This window comes from Schistocerca gregaria, chromosome 6 (genome assembly GCF_023897955.1).
Source record: "Schistocerca gregaria isolate iqSchGreg1 chromosome 6, iqSchGreg1.2, whole genome shotgun sequence".
Taxonomy (NCBI): domain Eukaryota; kingdom Metazoa; phylum Arthropoda; class Insecta; order Orthoptera; family Acrididae; genus Schistocerca; species Schistocerca gregaria.
Window position 1 is genome coordinate 298163754 of NC_064925.1, and position 15862 is coordinate 298179615.

At 46.0% G+C, this 15862-nt stretch overlaps 1 protein-coding gene across 1 annotated transcript in view; it reads left to right on the plus strand.

Moving 5' to 3' along the window:
- Positions 1 to 836: 836 nt before the first annotated feature.
- Positions 837 to 15862, plus strand: part of LOC126278857 (RNA-binding protein 25-like) — a 41392-nt gene continuing 26366 nt past the window's right edge. Inside the window, exon 1 of the mRNA XM_049979133.1 lies at positions 837 to 907. Coding sequence (XP_049835090.1) covers positions 837 to 907 — 71 coding nt within the window. The remainder of the gene's footprint in view (positions 908 to 15862) is intronic.

Consider the following 15862-nt stretch of genomic DNA (forward strand, 5'->3'; position numbering starts at 1 on the left):
CGACATATTCTGGACCCCCTTCACGTGCGTGGACTACCTGAAACTTTTCTGTGACATCCAGCAACAATGGTCGGAGGCTAGGAGTAGCCGGCCTGGGGAATTACCATCCCATTGGCAGGAAGCTGTCGACAGTACAAATACAAGCAGATGCGTTTGGAGTGGCGTCGTAAAATGGTAGTATGGATACCTGATGAATGGGTTCAAATTGTGTTCAGCGAAGAATCGTGGTTTGCACTATCCTGGATGACTATCATCAGTGAGTATGGCTGCAGACTCAGGAGACACCTCATCCTTCCAATGTTTTCGCGAGGTAGAGCTGTGTTAGTCCTGGCGTCATGGCGTGGGTTCAAATGGTTGAAATGGCTTTGTGCACTATGCGACTTAACTCCAGAGGTCATCAGTCGCCTAGAACTTAGAACTAATTAAACCTAACTAGCCTAAGGATATCACACACATCCATGCCCGAGGTAGGATTCGAGCCTGCGACTGTAGCAGCAGCGCGCCTCCTTACAGAAGCGCCTGGAACCATTCGAGCATCGCGGCCGGCCTCGATTTTGTAATCACAAAAATAACATCGCACACCCTCTCAATGTGTAAAGTTTCTTTTCGTTTCCTCCTCCCCTTCTAGGTGCTCCACTTTTCCTTGTCAGCTAGTGAACATAAAAAATAAACTTATTATTATTTACTTGACGTCGCTCAGTCGGAAATGACGCCGGTATTATAGGTAACATTAGACTGTACAAACGGTTGCTGCTCCCAGTTTCACAGTTACGTGGAGACACACTGTTTCTCTCAGGAACTGTTTTGGGTGGTTCACATTTCGGCCAGCGTCGAGCATGAGTGCAGTGGCGGCCGCTCTTCCGCTCTTCGCCAGAGGAGGAAGCCTCAGCGGCGCCGCTGTCAAGCGGTGCGGGGAATCCACTCATTTCTCCAGCCCCCCCCCCCCCCCTTTTCCCTCCCACTCTGCGCTGTTGCAATTTCTGCGCCGCCGCCCCAGATAGCGCCTTATCTGCTGAGAGTGCGCCACGCCATGCTCTCACAGCTCTGTGTGGTCTCGCCTTTCCCTGCATTGGCAGATAAGGCGCCGCGCAAAAGTGGCGCTCTCCGCCGCACTCGTAGCCATAAACACTTGACACCGCAACCACGGGGCCAGTTTCTGGGCTCGGTGTCTCCTAGCCGGGTTTCAAGAAAACGCGGCTCTTTTCTCTTTAAAATAGCTGCCATCCAAGACGTGAATAGTACACAAAATACTATAACATGAGGGTACTTCAAAAAGTAACTCACCTTTCACTATGCCTGAACAAATAACTTTCAGGTGCAGTGCACAGTGGGGTGATATGGGACCACTGCTAAACAGGAGTGGCAGAGGATATTGAATGTATACAGAGATGGACAGCACGAATGGTTTGTTTGACGTGTGGGGGAGTGTCACTGAGGTGCTGTATGAACTGAAATGACACACTCTTGAAGAAAGACAGTAACTATCCTATATGGTTTACCCACAAAGTTTCAAGTATCAGCCGTGATGTTTTAGTCGCTACAGTCTGGTACCGAGCGACCGCTACGGTCGCAGGTTCGAATCCTGCCTCGGGCATGGATGTGTGTGATGTCCTTAGGTTAGTTAGGTTTAATTAGTTCTAGGCGACCGATGACCTCAGAAGTTAAGTCGCATAGTGCTCAGAGCCATTTGAACCATTTTTCAAGTATCATCTTTAAAATATGACTCCAAGAATATACTAAAACCCCACACATGTCACTCACATAGGGATCAAGAGGATAATATTAGATTAATTTCAGCACACACAGAGGCATTTAAATATTTTTCCCGCCCTCCATACGTGATTGCAACGGAAAAAGCCTTAATCACAAGTGCAGTGGTAGATGTACATACGGTATTTGATATGTCGCAGAAACAACACAAATAGGCGTATCACTTACAAATATATTGGAACACAGTTAAGTAAGACGCCAGTGATGCAACACACGCACCATTGTCTCTCCAAGAGCAATATGGTGTGCTGTTTGCTCCACACAACTTGCGTTCAAATGGTTCAAAGGCTCTGAGCACTGTGGGACTTAACATCTTAGGTCATCAGTCCCCTAGAACTTAGAACTACTTAAACCTAACTAACCTAAGGACATCACACACATCCATGGCCGAGGCAGGATTCGAGCCTGCGACCGTAGCGGGCGCGCCGTTTCAGACTGAAGCGCGTAGAACCGCTCGACAACAACGGCCGGCCACATCTTGCGTCGTACGATCCATGGTGAGGGAAATTTCAAGTCATCACTGATACGGCTGAAAAAGTATAAGTGCAGTTTCCGCTATGCAGGCTATCTAATTAGACATTGAGGAAACTAGTTGGAAAAAAAACGTAGATTTTTCCGCATCTTATAGTCTGACAGCCTAGATAATGAACTGCTTTTGCTTTTCAGTATATTGGTGGGTATTAAATATAGCCAACATATCGAACTTGGTTTTTACAGTGGAAGGAGAGCCATACCGCTGTCCATTACCGAGAAAGTACGTGGGATATACTGGAGCTTGTCCTCTAAAAGGTGGGCAGCTTTGCGTCGCACCGACGCTTTTGCCGACTGCTCTCACCTGGTATGTGGGGTGCGGAGCAGCCTCGTGTTTCTCTGCCGAAACAAGCCGAAGCCCTAAATGAAAAACTTACCGAAAAGATAAGACGGCAGGAGTCATCAGCTGATGATACTGACAAGAAGTTTTTCAATCTGTAATCACAGAAAACTTTGAGACAACCGTAGAACTGAAAACTAAATTCCTGTTAATTCTGAAAGAGCAGCTGGACAAAGCCAGGGAGGAAACGTCGGGATTCTACTCATCTTGGTGGGCTTTTTCCATTTCTTCAAAGACATCGTTTACCCCTACAGAGAGCTCACCATCCATTGCTACACCATCGATGGAAACTGATCTCACTTCAAACCCAATAACGTTTCTTCTGAACATTCCTCAAACTGAATCATATACTAACCTGTGGTACTGGAATGTTGTAGAAATAGTATCCTAGCTTTATCAATCTGTAACTATTATTTGTATATGTACAGCACTGTATGAAGTACCATTCTAGGTGGTCTTAAACGAAAGTAATTTCTTATGGTGGTATTTTTAATGTCATTCACACACTTTCATCACCTTGCAGCAGGACAAATAACAAGTGTGTCCTACATTGTCAAAAGAAATGCAAGTACATAGTTGCCCGAAAAAGTGGAAATTGTCTGGACTTGTGCTGTAGAGTTGTAACAGCTTATGTGAAAACACACCTGAACAAAGTCTGATACTTATTGCTTTGTACGAATGCAACCAGTACCTTCTTTTCTTTTTGAAACACTTCAAATGACGATAAGCCACAACAACGTCCTTCAGAATAGCCCATGAATGCAACTGAAACTGAGACAGAAATATAAGTCGTGCTTGCATGTTGCTTGTCGTATAGCGAGTCGCATTGCGCATCACGTAATATATCATTTCGTCTCATCCTACTGGGAACACAAGTGTCGTACTGGTAAGTGTCGCGTCGCGCAACCTTCACTGCGGTGTGTCGTACTGCGTATCTTTACCCCCTCATACCTTATTCAACGCTGCACTTCATTTCAAAGTGACACAAATACTAGGTCTCTTTAAACAACGGTCGGGACAGGTTACCAGTCGTTCAGTTCCCAGAAGGCAGAAACCCACTCCTCAGTCACGGAGCCGTTCGAGAACATCTACGTGAACGTCCTCTCCCTTGGAAAATCTCTTTCGCCTCAGATGATCTTTCAGCTTGCCAAAAATACGGAAATCGCGTAGTGCAAGATCTGGACTGCTAGGCGTGTGCTTACAAACCTCCCTCCGAAAACGCTGAAGCAAAGCTTGTGCTCTGGGTGCCGTGTGGGGTGTCGTATTGTCTTGGAGGAGAACAATGCCCTCGCTTAATTTTCCACGGCACTGCGCAGCGACGTCAGTGCCGCACAGTACGAATCGGCACCAATACACTGAGAAAAATAAATCCAGAATATCAAGGATTTGTGCAACACAAACGAAACTTGGTAAGCCTGTTTGTACATCTGAAAGATGATGTCTGCTGAAATTTCGCACCCGTCGTTTATGAGTTGATTTAGCGACACTGTGAAGATGCAAATCAGATTCGTTTTAAATATACGCTGCCAGTGGTGGTCACGACAATGAACCGTCTCAAGAAGACCGGGTTCCTGATGGTCGTGGCCCACATACGCTGTTGTAAACCAACGTTGCTCTACACTATTTTCAGATCTTCCCTTGGCCTGCTCGATCACCAGATCTGTCTCCAGTCGGGTAAATATGGGACATCATCGGACGAGAACTCCAGTGTCATCCACAACCAGCATTAACCGCCCCTGTACCGATCGATCAGGTGCAACATACATAGAACTCCATCCCACGAAATGACATCCGGCACCTAAACAACGCAATGTATGCATTTTTGCATGCTTGCATTCAACGTTCTGGCGGTACGCTGGTTACTAAAGTACCAGCATTTGCAGTGGCTTATGTCGCGCTTACATTAGCCTATGAACTTGCAGTGTTAAACACTTAAATGTGTTTCCCATATAAATGTACTTTCGGAATTTAATTACCCTACGTTAATTATCTTTTTCTCTTAGGATTTTTTTCTGACAGTGTAATTGTGGCCTTTGCCGCAGATTCTGTGTACACAACTCCTTCACAGCAGAAGAAGTGTAACTTCGTATTTGCTACGCGTAGGAGAGCTGTGTCTCCGATCCATAGACACCGTCTTTGTTGCAGGTGCGATATGATTGGCCTATCTCTCATCGCCGGTAATGCTGCAGTTTAGGAAAGTAGAGCATTCGCCAGAATAACGCACAAAGAAGTTAAGGGAAGCCTTAAATCTTGCATCATTATGTGCATCTGACAGTGATCGTGGAACCGTGCGTGATCAAAATTTCCGATACTGCAGACGATCTCGGACCGAGGAATGAGCACTCCCTGTTGAGATGCGCGTCTGCTGAGCCTTGTCCGTGGTTGGCACTCTGTGATTGCTGCGGATCGGTTCCTCGACTGCCTGTACATTGTGTTGTCCGCGGTCGATTTCGATGTCATTGCTTCCCGGCCTGCCTCACCCACGTCTTTGAGACCATTGTCGAATTGTTCGCACCATTCCACTACAACATTACATTTCGTCCATGCCCTGAAAGAATTCCACGCTGAATCTATCTGATATTTAGACGTTTTGCTCACAAGAATAGTCCTATCCCACGTACTTTAACTTCGGTGTACCTTACCAGTTGCCACGCCATTTCACTCGTGCACTGTAAGGAACCTTTTATTCGGAAGGCTGCAGAACACTGTCTGCAGAAGACCCAAAACATATACTCTCTTCTGACAATATGGCAATCTTGTTGCGCAATGGTCTTAGGGTGATATGCTTCCTGGCCCTCCCATAATCTCAAATCTAGAATCAGACCTCATCTACAGTCTGCTCTCCACACTTCTTTACTGCTTTCTGTGTAAACTTGTAACATAAATACACTCCTGGAAATGGAAAAAAGAACACATTGACACCGGTGTGTCAGACCCACCATACTTGCTCCGGACACTGCGAGAGGGCTGTACAAGCAATGATCACACGCACGGCACAGCGGACACACCAGGAACCGCGGTGTTGGCCGTCGAATGGCGCTAGCTGCGCAGCATTTGTGCACCGCCGCCGTCAGTGTCAGCCAGTTTGCCGTGGCATACGGAGCTCCATCGCAGTCTTTAACACTGGTAGCATGCCGCGACAGCGTGGACGTGAACCGTATGTGCAGTTGACGGACTTTGAGCGAGGGCGTATAGTGGGCATGCGGGAGGCCGGGTGGACGTACCGCCGAATTGCTCAACACGTGGGGCGTGAGGTCTCCACAGTACATCGATGTTGTCGCCAGTGGTCGGCGGAAGGTGCACGTGCCCGTCGACCTGGGACCGGACCGCAGCGACGCACGGATGCACGCCAAGACCGTAGGATCCTACGCAGTGCCGTAGGGGACCGCACCGCCACTTCCCAGCAAATTAGGGACACTGTTGCTCCTGGGGTATCGGCGAGGACCATTCGCAACCGTCTCTATGAAGCTGGGCTACGGTCCCGCACACCGTTAGGCCGTCTTCCGCTCACGCCCCATCATCGTGCAGCCCGCCTCCAGTGGTGTCGCGACAGGCGTGAATGGAGAGACGAATGGAGACGTGTCGTCTTCAGCGATGAGAGTCGCTTCTGCCTTGGTGCCAAGATGGTCGTATGCGTGTTTGGCGCCGTGCAGGTGAGCGCCACAATCAGGACTGCATACGACTGAGGCACACAGGGCCAACACCCGGCATCATGGTGTGGGGAGCGATCTCCTACACTGGCCGTACACCTCTGGTGATCGTCGAGGGGACACTGAATAGTGCACGGTACATCCAAACCGTCATCGAACCCATCGTTCTACCATTCCTAGACCGGAAAGGGAACTTGCTGTTCCAACAGGACAATGCACTTCCGCATGTATCCCGTGCCACCCAACGTGCTCTAGAAGGTGTAAGTCAACTACCCTGGCCAGCAAGATCTCCGGATCTGTCCCCCATTGAGCATGTTTGGGACTGGATGAAGCGTCGTCTCACGCGGTCTGCACGTCCAGCACGAACGCTGGTCCAACTGAGGCGCCAGGTGGAAATGGCATGGTAAGCCGTTCCACAGGACTACATCCAGCATCTCTACGATCGTCTCCATGGGAGAATAGCAGCCTGTATTGCTGCGAAAGGTGGATATACACTGTACTAGTGCCAACATTGTGCATGCTCTGTTGCCTGTGTCTATGTGCCTGTGGTTCTGTCAGTGTGATCATGTGATGTATCTGACCCCAGGAATGTGTCAATAAAGTTTCCCCTTTCTGGGACAATGAATTCACGGTGTTCTTATTTCAATTTCCAGGAGTGTAGTTTTGGGTAATACCTGAAGTAATGTAGGCAACACCAAAACTTTTATCAGCTCACAATTATATTTAACATTAATGGAGCCAACGGGACAAAAGCACACTGTGAGGCTCCCTCTCTGCCTTCTGCCAGCCTGTGCACACGCCATCCTCGACTCTGAACAAAATATCACCCACACATTGTCCCCCACAGCAGACCCTCCCCCCACCCCCGCCCCCGCCCCCCTTCCACCACTCCAACCACTTACAGTCAAACTGTTGTATACCCTTACTAGGAGGAACTTGATCCTCCAGCTTCAGTCAAAAATATAACATTAGGAAGAGAAACCCAGAAAACTCTGTGTTTTATTTGAGGTACTTCAGTAGAGAGAAATACATTCTTAGAATTCCAGAATGAGATTTTCACTCTGCAGCGGAGTGTGCGCTGATATGAAGTTTCCTGGCAGGTTAAAACTGTGTGCCCAACTGAGACTCGAACTCGGGACCTTTGCCTTTCGCGGCCAAGTGCTCTACCATCTGAGCTACCGAAGCACGACTCACGCCCGGTGCTCACAGCTTTACTTCTGCCAGTACCTCGTCTCCTACCTTCCAAACTATACAGAAGTTCTCCTGCGAACCTTGCACAACTAGCACTCCTGAAAGAAAGGATACTGCGGAGACATGGCTTAGCCACAGCCTGGGGGACGTTTCCAGAATGAGATTTTCACTCTGCAGCGGAGTGTGCGCTGATGTGAAACTTCCTGGCAGATTAAAACTGTGTGCTCAACCGAGACTCGAACTCGGGACCTTTGCCTTTCGCGGGCAAGTGTTCTACCATCTGAGCTACCGAAGCACGTCTCTCAGGAGACGAGATACTGGCAGTAGTAATGCTGTGAGCACCGGGCGTGAGTCGTGCTTGGGTTGCTCAGATGGTAGAGCACTTGCCCGCGAAAGGCAAAGGTCCCGAATTCGAGTCTCGGTTGGGCACACAGTTTTAATCTGCCAGGAAGTTTCACTCTTAGAATTGTTACAACGTATGAAACAGCTATTTTTCTTGACATCGTTGTACCTAACAAATAGTGCACGTTATTAAAAGTATCTCATCAAAAGCATTCGAACGCTTATTAGTGGACATCAATGTGGCATGCGACAGGCCTTCACCGTTATGACAGCTTGAAATCTAGCCTCATGAGCCCAAATCAGAGAAGGCATGGATGTTGGACGCAGGGCTCCAGAGGAAGTCGATGTTCTAATTCATCCCGCTGCCAAGTTCATCGGGTTCAATTCTCTCGATCTGGGCAGACCAGTCCATTTCAGGAATGTTACTGTCCACATACCGTTGCTTCACAGAACCTGCAGTTTCATGCTGCTCCAAACTGCTACTGTACTGTATGCGGTAAACAAAGCTGCAAAATCAGTTTAAATCTTTGCGCATATTAAGTGGAATAAGTGGAACACAACCCTAACCGCGAAAGGCATCCCCATACCGTAACACTACCTCACTCTGTACTTCGCCGTTGGCACTACAGATGACGGCAGGTAACGTTCTCCAACCGTTCGCCAATGTCAGGCCTATCTATCAGATTTCCACACAGTACAGCGTGATTTATGACCCCAAATTACTTATTTCCAGTCATCCACAGTCCACTACTGTCTGTCTTTATATCACCTCAAGTGTTGGTTCCCACTGACTACAGAAATGTATTGTTCATAAGAAACTGTGCAACCATTCTAATCCACTCATCTTATGTGCCTACATATAGTTATCGTACTAGCTGGACAGCCGGTAGCAGTTTGTAACCCATGCGTCATCCCTTCCGCTGACTTCATGCGATTTTTTAAAATCACATTACGCGAAGGTCCTTGGTTCGTATCCGTCAGTGCATGATGTCAGCCTGGTCTTGATTTAGTTATGGTTGTTCCTTCGCGTTATCTCGCAATCACGTCACCAGAAGTCGACTCAGGCAGCTTCTGAAGCGCTGAAATGTCTCTAATGGATCTATTATTTAGGTGACGCCCAATGACTAATCCACGTTCGAAGATTCTGTGCTCCTCTGATCCACACATTCTGCTGTTATTGCCAAGTCCACCTTCCGTGACGTCTAGTGATCAGTTCCACTTAATGTAGGGCTGTAATGATACTTTTGATGAAGTAACGTGTTAATTTACTACAAATACAAATTGTTTCTCGTGAGAATATGAAATAAACGTGGCAACAATATCCTTCTATCGCGAATAAGAACATTAAGGCTCAGTTAATTACAACACCAAATGATCTCACTAAAAAAGTGTATTTCAGGAGAAAATGGTGTATAAATATGAATATCCATGCAAAATTACAAAATGTAAGCCGCTAAGGAAATGAATGCGTTTAGTGAACTAAATTTCAGTCTTAGTTAAATGAGATTTTTCTCGTTCTGGTGTGTGCTAATTGTTTTTTTATCTCAAAAATCAATATTTCTTGTCGTTCCATTTTCTATGGATATATATACAGCGGATAGGCAAAATAATCTGAACAGTGGTAGTAATGGAATGGTTGTGTTTGACGATCAACAATGCAAATTATACAAGTTTTGCGCTGGACTGTGCGTATTCAGTATGGACTAGGCAACAGTTCGGGTTGTTAACGAGTAGTGCACACATCGTATTTGGATTCGGAGACCGAAGTCGAAGTGCATTGAAAGACCTAACAAACTTCCCAAGAGGCCAGACTGTGGGCGCCTGATTAGCTGTAGCTTCGGTAAACAAGACAGCCAACTTACTTAATGTTTCAGGAGCAACTGTTTAAACATTCATGACATCCTACACAAAACATGGAAACACGTCGTCGTGTAAACGTAATAGCGGGCGCAAATCAAAACTAAGTGACAGAGATCTTATTAAACTAACACGAATTGTGTCAATACCACACGAAGCTACGGCGGTTAAAGTGATTGCAGAGCTCAACAGCCATCTTCGAGACCCCGTATCTATCGACACTGTCCGCCGAGAATTTCATGAACGAGCTGCTATACCGAAATCATTATTGACGACAACCAACGCAAAGAAGAGTAAGACGTGGTGTTAGGAGCATAAATCCTGGACGGCTGATCATTGGAAACGCGTCATATGGTCGGACGAGTCAACGTTTTCGTTATTTTCAACATCGGACAGTGTTTACGTCTGGAGAACACCAAAAGAAGCCTACAATCCTAATTGCTTGGTTCCAATGGTTAGGAGTGGAGGTGGAAGTGTGATGGTGTAGCATCCATATCGTGGTATTCTGCTGATACCATCATTCCTCCCAATGGCCGTGTTACAGTCGACAATTGTGTGTACATTTTAGGTGATCATATGCAGCGCCCGATTCAAATGTTGTTTCCCAAAAAGATGCCATATTTCAGGACAATAATTCACCCATTCACACAGATCCAGGACAGGCTGTAGCATGCAACTGAAGTGCAGCGTCTTTCCTAACCAGCAAAGTCCCCACACTTAGACATTATCGAACCCTTATGTGCGGTACTGGATTGCAGACTCCGGAGCAGATTTTTGCCTCCCTCGTCACTACAGGAATTAGAAAAGATTATGACCAAAAACTTGAATAACATTCCACTGGAGACTATACAATTATTATATGCCAGTATTCCAAGAAGAATCGCAGCTGTATTGTAGGTAAATGGGGGACCAACCCCTTATTAATAAACCATTCTCAAGAAAGTACAGGTGATCATATCATTTTACCTATCCCCTGGTAAACATCTTCACCTACGCTCTACGAATCACTATGAAGTGTGCGCCAAAGTCTATTCCTGTTCCATGCTTGGATGGAGCGTGGGAAATATGACTCATTGTTCTCATCTGTGCTTACTATTACTTGTCTAGTTTTATCTGCGCTATCTCTGCAGGATGGAAACGTAGGTAGCTGTTGAACATTTGCAGTTTCTGCACTAAAAGCCGGGTCCTTCGATTCCAAGTACGTTCTTTCGAGCTTTACGGCCTATTGTTTCGAGTTACGCCTATCAGTATTCTTAAAATTTCTGTTACGCTTGATCACCAGAAAAAGAAGCCTCCACCCTACGCACCGCTCTCTTCTTGTTGATATTACTCCCATGTTAGACAATCATTCCTTACTCAATGTACATCCAAAAATGTTTAAATGATCCGAGCCAGCTTTTGCAACAGCCGCTTATTCATACGTCAAGATAAGTCTGTATCGTCTCTCGTAAGTGTTGTGCACCAGGCAGTCTCGATAACTGTATTTTAAAACAAAATTTCCATTAGAATCAACTGAGCTGAAACAGAAGAGAAGAGTGAGGATAAGATATCATTGGTAAACTTAGTGCTTCATTTTTAACGTTTTCGTCTCGTGATCTCGATATAATAGTAGATGATATTGCTCCACATGCGTCTGTAACTGTCTGGAACCGGGCGACCGCTACGGCTCGAATCCTGTCTTGGGCATGGATGTGTGAGATTTCCTTAGGCTAGTTAGGTTTAATTAGCTCTAAGTTCTAGGCGACTGATGACTTCATAAGTTAAATCGCATAGTGCTCAGAGCAATTTGAACCATTTGCGTCCGTAACTTCAGAAGTCAAAAATAGGTATTTATTTCCGTGTAAATATTTTCAGTGAGGGTAAGCCTCCGTCAGGCTGCTTTACTGTTTTCATTCATTTATTACAGAATTAACACTCGATGGGTCTTCTTTCACGGATGTGAAAAGTTTCTTCAAGCAGTTAGTGGAATAATTCTTTCTGACAGCTTCATTCCTAAGAGATCACATGCAGCTGAAACGCCCATACCTTCAGATTTCAGGGACTTAGATGGTGTACTGATTCTTTGTACTACTTTCCACAGAAGAAAACTGTTGTAAGAATCATTGTGCTTCTAATAGTACTGGGACAAACAAAGCACGGCCCAATATTGCACTGTTGCCAAATTAATTCAGTCTGATGGATACAAGATTGAGGCCATGTATATGGGAACATGCTCATGGAAGCTCAACGATTCTTTTCGTTCGAGGATGTACAGTAAACAGTTACCAATTTCTTGAGGCAGTAGGACACAGTTCTTTACAAAACGCGTATCTTCAGCTTGTGGGATGATTGTCTGATTGGCGTACGGATTCTGGACAGTACAGAATCGAACGAAAACTTTTTGATCACCTTCTATAGTTGGACAGGTTACTCTTGTAACCAATACAATCTGATATGAGGATGGCCCACGTTCAACCGCATCTCGCCATTTTAAAAACCAAGACAGACAGTAAAACATCTGCATATAGTACTTTAATACCGTATCTCTGCCGACCAATCAAGTGGCTATGCGGTTAGATTCAATTCGAATAGGGCCACGGGGCAAACACGTACTCTTTTTTTCCTCTCAGTTTTTTTTATTACAGAGGGTACCTAAATCCTCTGACCGAACACGGTGAGCTACCGTACCGGCGTACTCTTGATCTGTTTCTTGCCGTGCAGCAGTAAACATCATTTTACGTTTTGAGTTCAGACATTATTGGCTTGTGTTTTGTCAGAAGGCAATCCATAAGCAGCAGTATTCAGGATTCAAGATGAGAGCGTCGCTTTCTAGTGTTGCATTGGAATAATGCCTGTTTTTTTTCTTTTGTTTTGCAGGTGTGTTTTCATTCTGTGCGAGGTTAGGCTTATATCTGACACAATTCGCAGTCTAATATAGTAAGAATTAGCATCACGCTTTGTTCGAGCCATCTCCCAAATAATAGTAGCTTTGTATTTTATTTTCTCACTCAGGGGATTTGTAGGTATGGTGGACGTACGTACACTACTGGGCATTAAAGTTGCTACACAACGAAGATGTGCTACAGACGCGAAATTTCACCGACAGGAAGAAGATGCTGTGACATGCAAATGATTAGCTTTTCAGAGCATTCACACAAGCTTGGCGCCGGTGGTGACACCTACAACGTGCTGACATGAGGAAAGTTTCCAACCGATTCCTCATACACAAACAGCAGTTCACCGGCGTTGCCTAGTGAAACGTTGTTGTGATTCCTCGTGTAAGGAGGCGAAATGCATACCATCAAGTTACCGACTTTGATATAGGTCGGATTGCAGCCTATCGCGAATACGGTTTATCGTATCGCGACATTGCAGCTCACCTTGATCTAGATCCAATGACTGTTAGCAGAATATGGAATCGGTGGATTCAGGAGGGTAATACGGAACGCGGTGCTGGATCTCAACGGCCTCGTATCACTAGCGGTCGAGATGACGGGCATCTTATCCACATGGCTGTAACGTATCGTGCAGCCACGTGTCGATCCCTGAAATAACAGATGGGGACGTTTGCAAGACGACAACCATCTGCACGAACAGTTCGACGACGTTTGCAGCAGCATAGATTATCAGCTCGGAGACCATGGATGCCGTTACCCTTAACGCTGCATCACAGACAGGAGCGCCTGCGATGATCTACTCAACGACGAACCTGGGTGCACGAATGGCAAAACGTCATTTTTTCGGATGAATCCAGGTTCTGTTTACCGCATCATGATGGTCGCATCCGTGTTTGGTGACACCGCGGTAAGCGCACATTGGAAGCGTCTATTCGTCATCGCCACACTGGCGTATCACGCGGCGTGATGGTATGGGGTGCCATTGGTTACACGTCTCGGTCACCTCTTGTTCACATTGACGGCACTTTGAACAGTGGACGTTACATTTCTACCTTTCATTCGATCCCTGAAAAACCCTACATTTCAGCAGGATAATGCGCGACCGCATGTTGCTGGTCCTGTACGGGCCTTTCTGGATTCAGAAAATGTTCGACTGCTGCCCTGGCCAGCACATTCTCCAGATGTCTCACCAATTGAAAACGTCTGGTCAATGGTGGCCGAGCAACTGGCTCATCACTACTCTTGATGAACTGTTGAAGCTGCATGGGCAGCTGTACCTGTACACAACATCCAAGCTCTGTTTGACTCAATGCCCAGACGAATCACGGCCAGAGGTGGTTGTTCTGGGTACTGATTTCTCAGGATCTATGCACCCAGATTGCGTGAAAATGTAATGACATTTCGGTTCTAGTAGAATATATTTGCCCAATGAATACCCATTTATCACATGCATTTCTTCTTGGTGTAGCAATTTTAGTGGCGAGTAGTGTACCTATTGTTCGAAAACCTTAATGCGTATTCACTGAGTAACAACTGAAATTAATATCAGTTTATCCTTACTTGTTTTCTTTCTCACACCATTTGACTGCTATGTTCCATCTACATGTGTTCGTTTATCGTTTATTCACGTCAGTAGCCGATACGAGAACTGCTCTTTGGAAGCAAGCTGCCTTCAGCAAATTCACATCTCCTAAACCACTGGATCTATTTCAGCCAAACTCTATACACGTATCACTTATGTCCAGAAAGAATTTTTGTGGGGGCTCCCGCCAAAGGGGTGGCGGGGGGGGGGGGGGGGGGGAGGAGGCAGTGTAGCTCACGATGGGCGAATATCCAGACTTGTCATCCAATATTTGAGGATGGGAGCGCTTAGAGGCTTGGAACAGTGTTAGACATAATTTCAAACCTTTACGAAAAATTTTCTCTCTCACAACCCCTGCAAAATGTATAAAGGGGAAAAAGTTCATCGCTTACTACATTTTCGCCGTTCATGTAGTAAAACTGGCGCACCATGTACCGTGTTTCAGTTTATTACTTCTTTAGTACTAACTTCGTTCACAATACACTTCGCAGACAGTATCCACTTATGCTGCTGAATATACGTAGAAAAATATACGAGGGTCGCTTAATAGGCCGGCCGCGGTGGTCTAGCGGTTCTAGGCGCGCAGTCCGGAACCGCGCGACTGCTACGGTCGCAGGTTCGAATCCTGCCTCGGGCATGGATGTGTGTGATGTCCTTAGGTTAGTTAGGTTTAAGTAGTTCTAAGTTCTAGGGGACTGATGACCACAGATGTTAAGTCCCATAGTGCTCAGAGCCATTTGAACCATTTTTGGTCGCTTAATAAGTAATGCCCCACATTTTTTTTAGAACATATTTATTGTTGAGACTCAGAATTTGGTGATAATATACATCAACATGTCTTGTTCATGTCCTATTTTTGTACATAATCTCTATCACGTTCTATGGCCATACGCCGACGTTGTGGAAGAGCATGTATTCCCTACTGGTAAAAGCTCTTGTCGTGTAGGTGTAGCCAGGTTTTCACTGCATGACTGACAATCTCGTCAATTTAAAAGTGTGACCCCGTAGAGAATCTTTAAGCGGCCCAAAGAGATGGAAGTCCGACGGTGCCAGGTCAGATGAAATGGCCTTTCATTGAATCTTGAGGTCCGCTGTAAGCATTCGTAGAACCCATCGTGAGCAGCTCTTTGATTATCCGAGCGTCTCGATCATTGCAGACGCACTTGCAATGGTGACCGACAACTGTAGAGCCAGTTGTCGAGTTGTGATGCGGCGGTCGGCTGGGATAATGGCATCCGCACGATTCAGCATGTCTGGACCAGTGACTGCGACAGGACATCCGGAGCATGGCTAATCGTGGAGCTCTGTTTCTGTATTTTTTGAGGCTGTAACTTTCTTTACCCATTGCCCAACTGTATTCCTTTCAACTGCAGTATCGCCATACACTGCATATAAACGTTTATGGATTTTCATCACATTTTCTTTTCCTGCACACAGGAATTCAGTAACAGCACGCTGCTTGTAACATGAGTCGTTTGTAGACGCCATTTCGATGCTGTACTACGGCTGTGCCATCTGCGAGAACAGTTCCAAACTTCAACGGCGCACAGAACAAACATCAAATGTGAAGCACCAGTAAGGAGTTTAAAAAAAAATGTGGAGCGTTACTTATTGAACGACCCTCGTTTCATTGTACAACACGTAGCTCAGGTAATACGACTTCTTTGAACATTGAGCTGCCGAAACTGAAACTGCAGGGCGAAATTCGTAACACACACGGGCG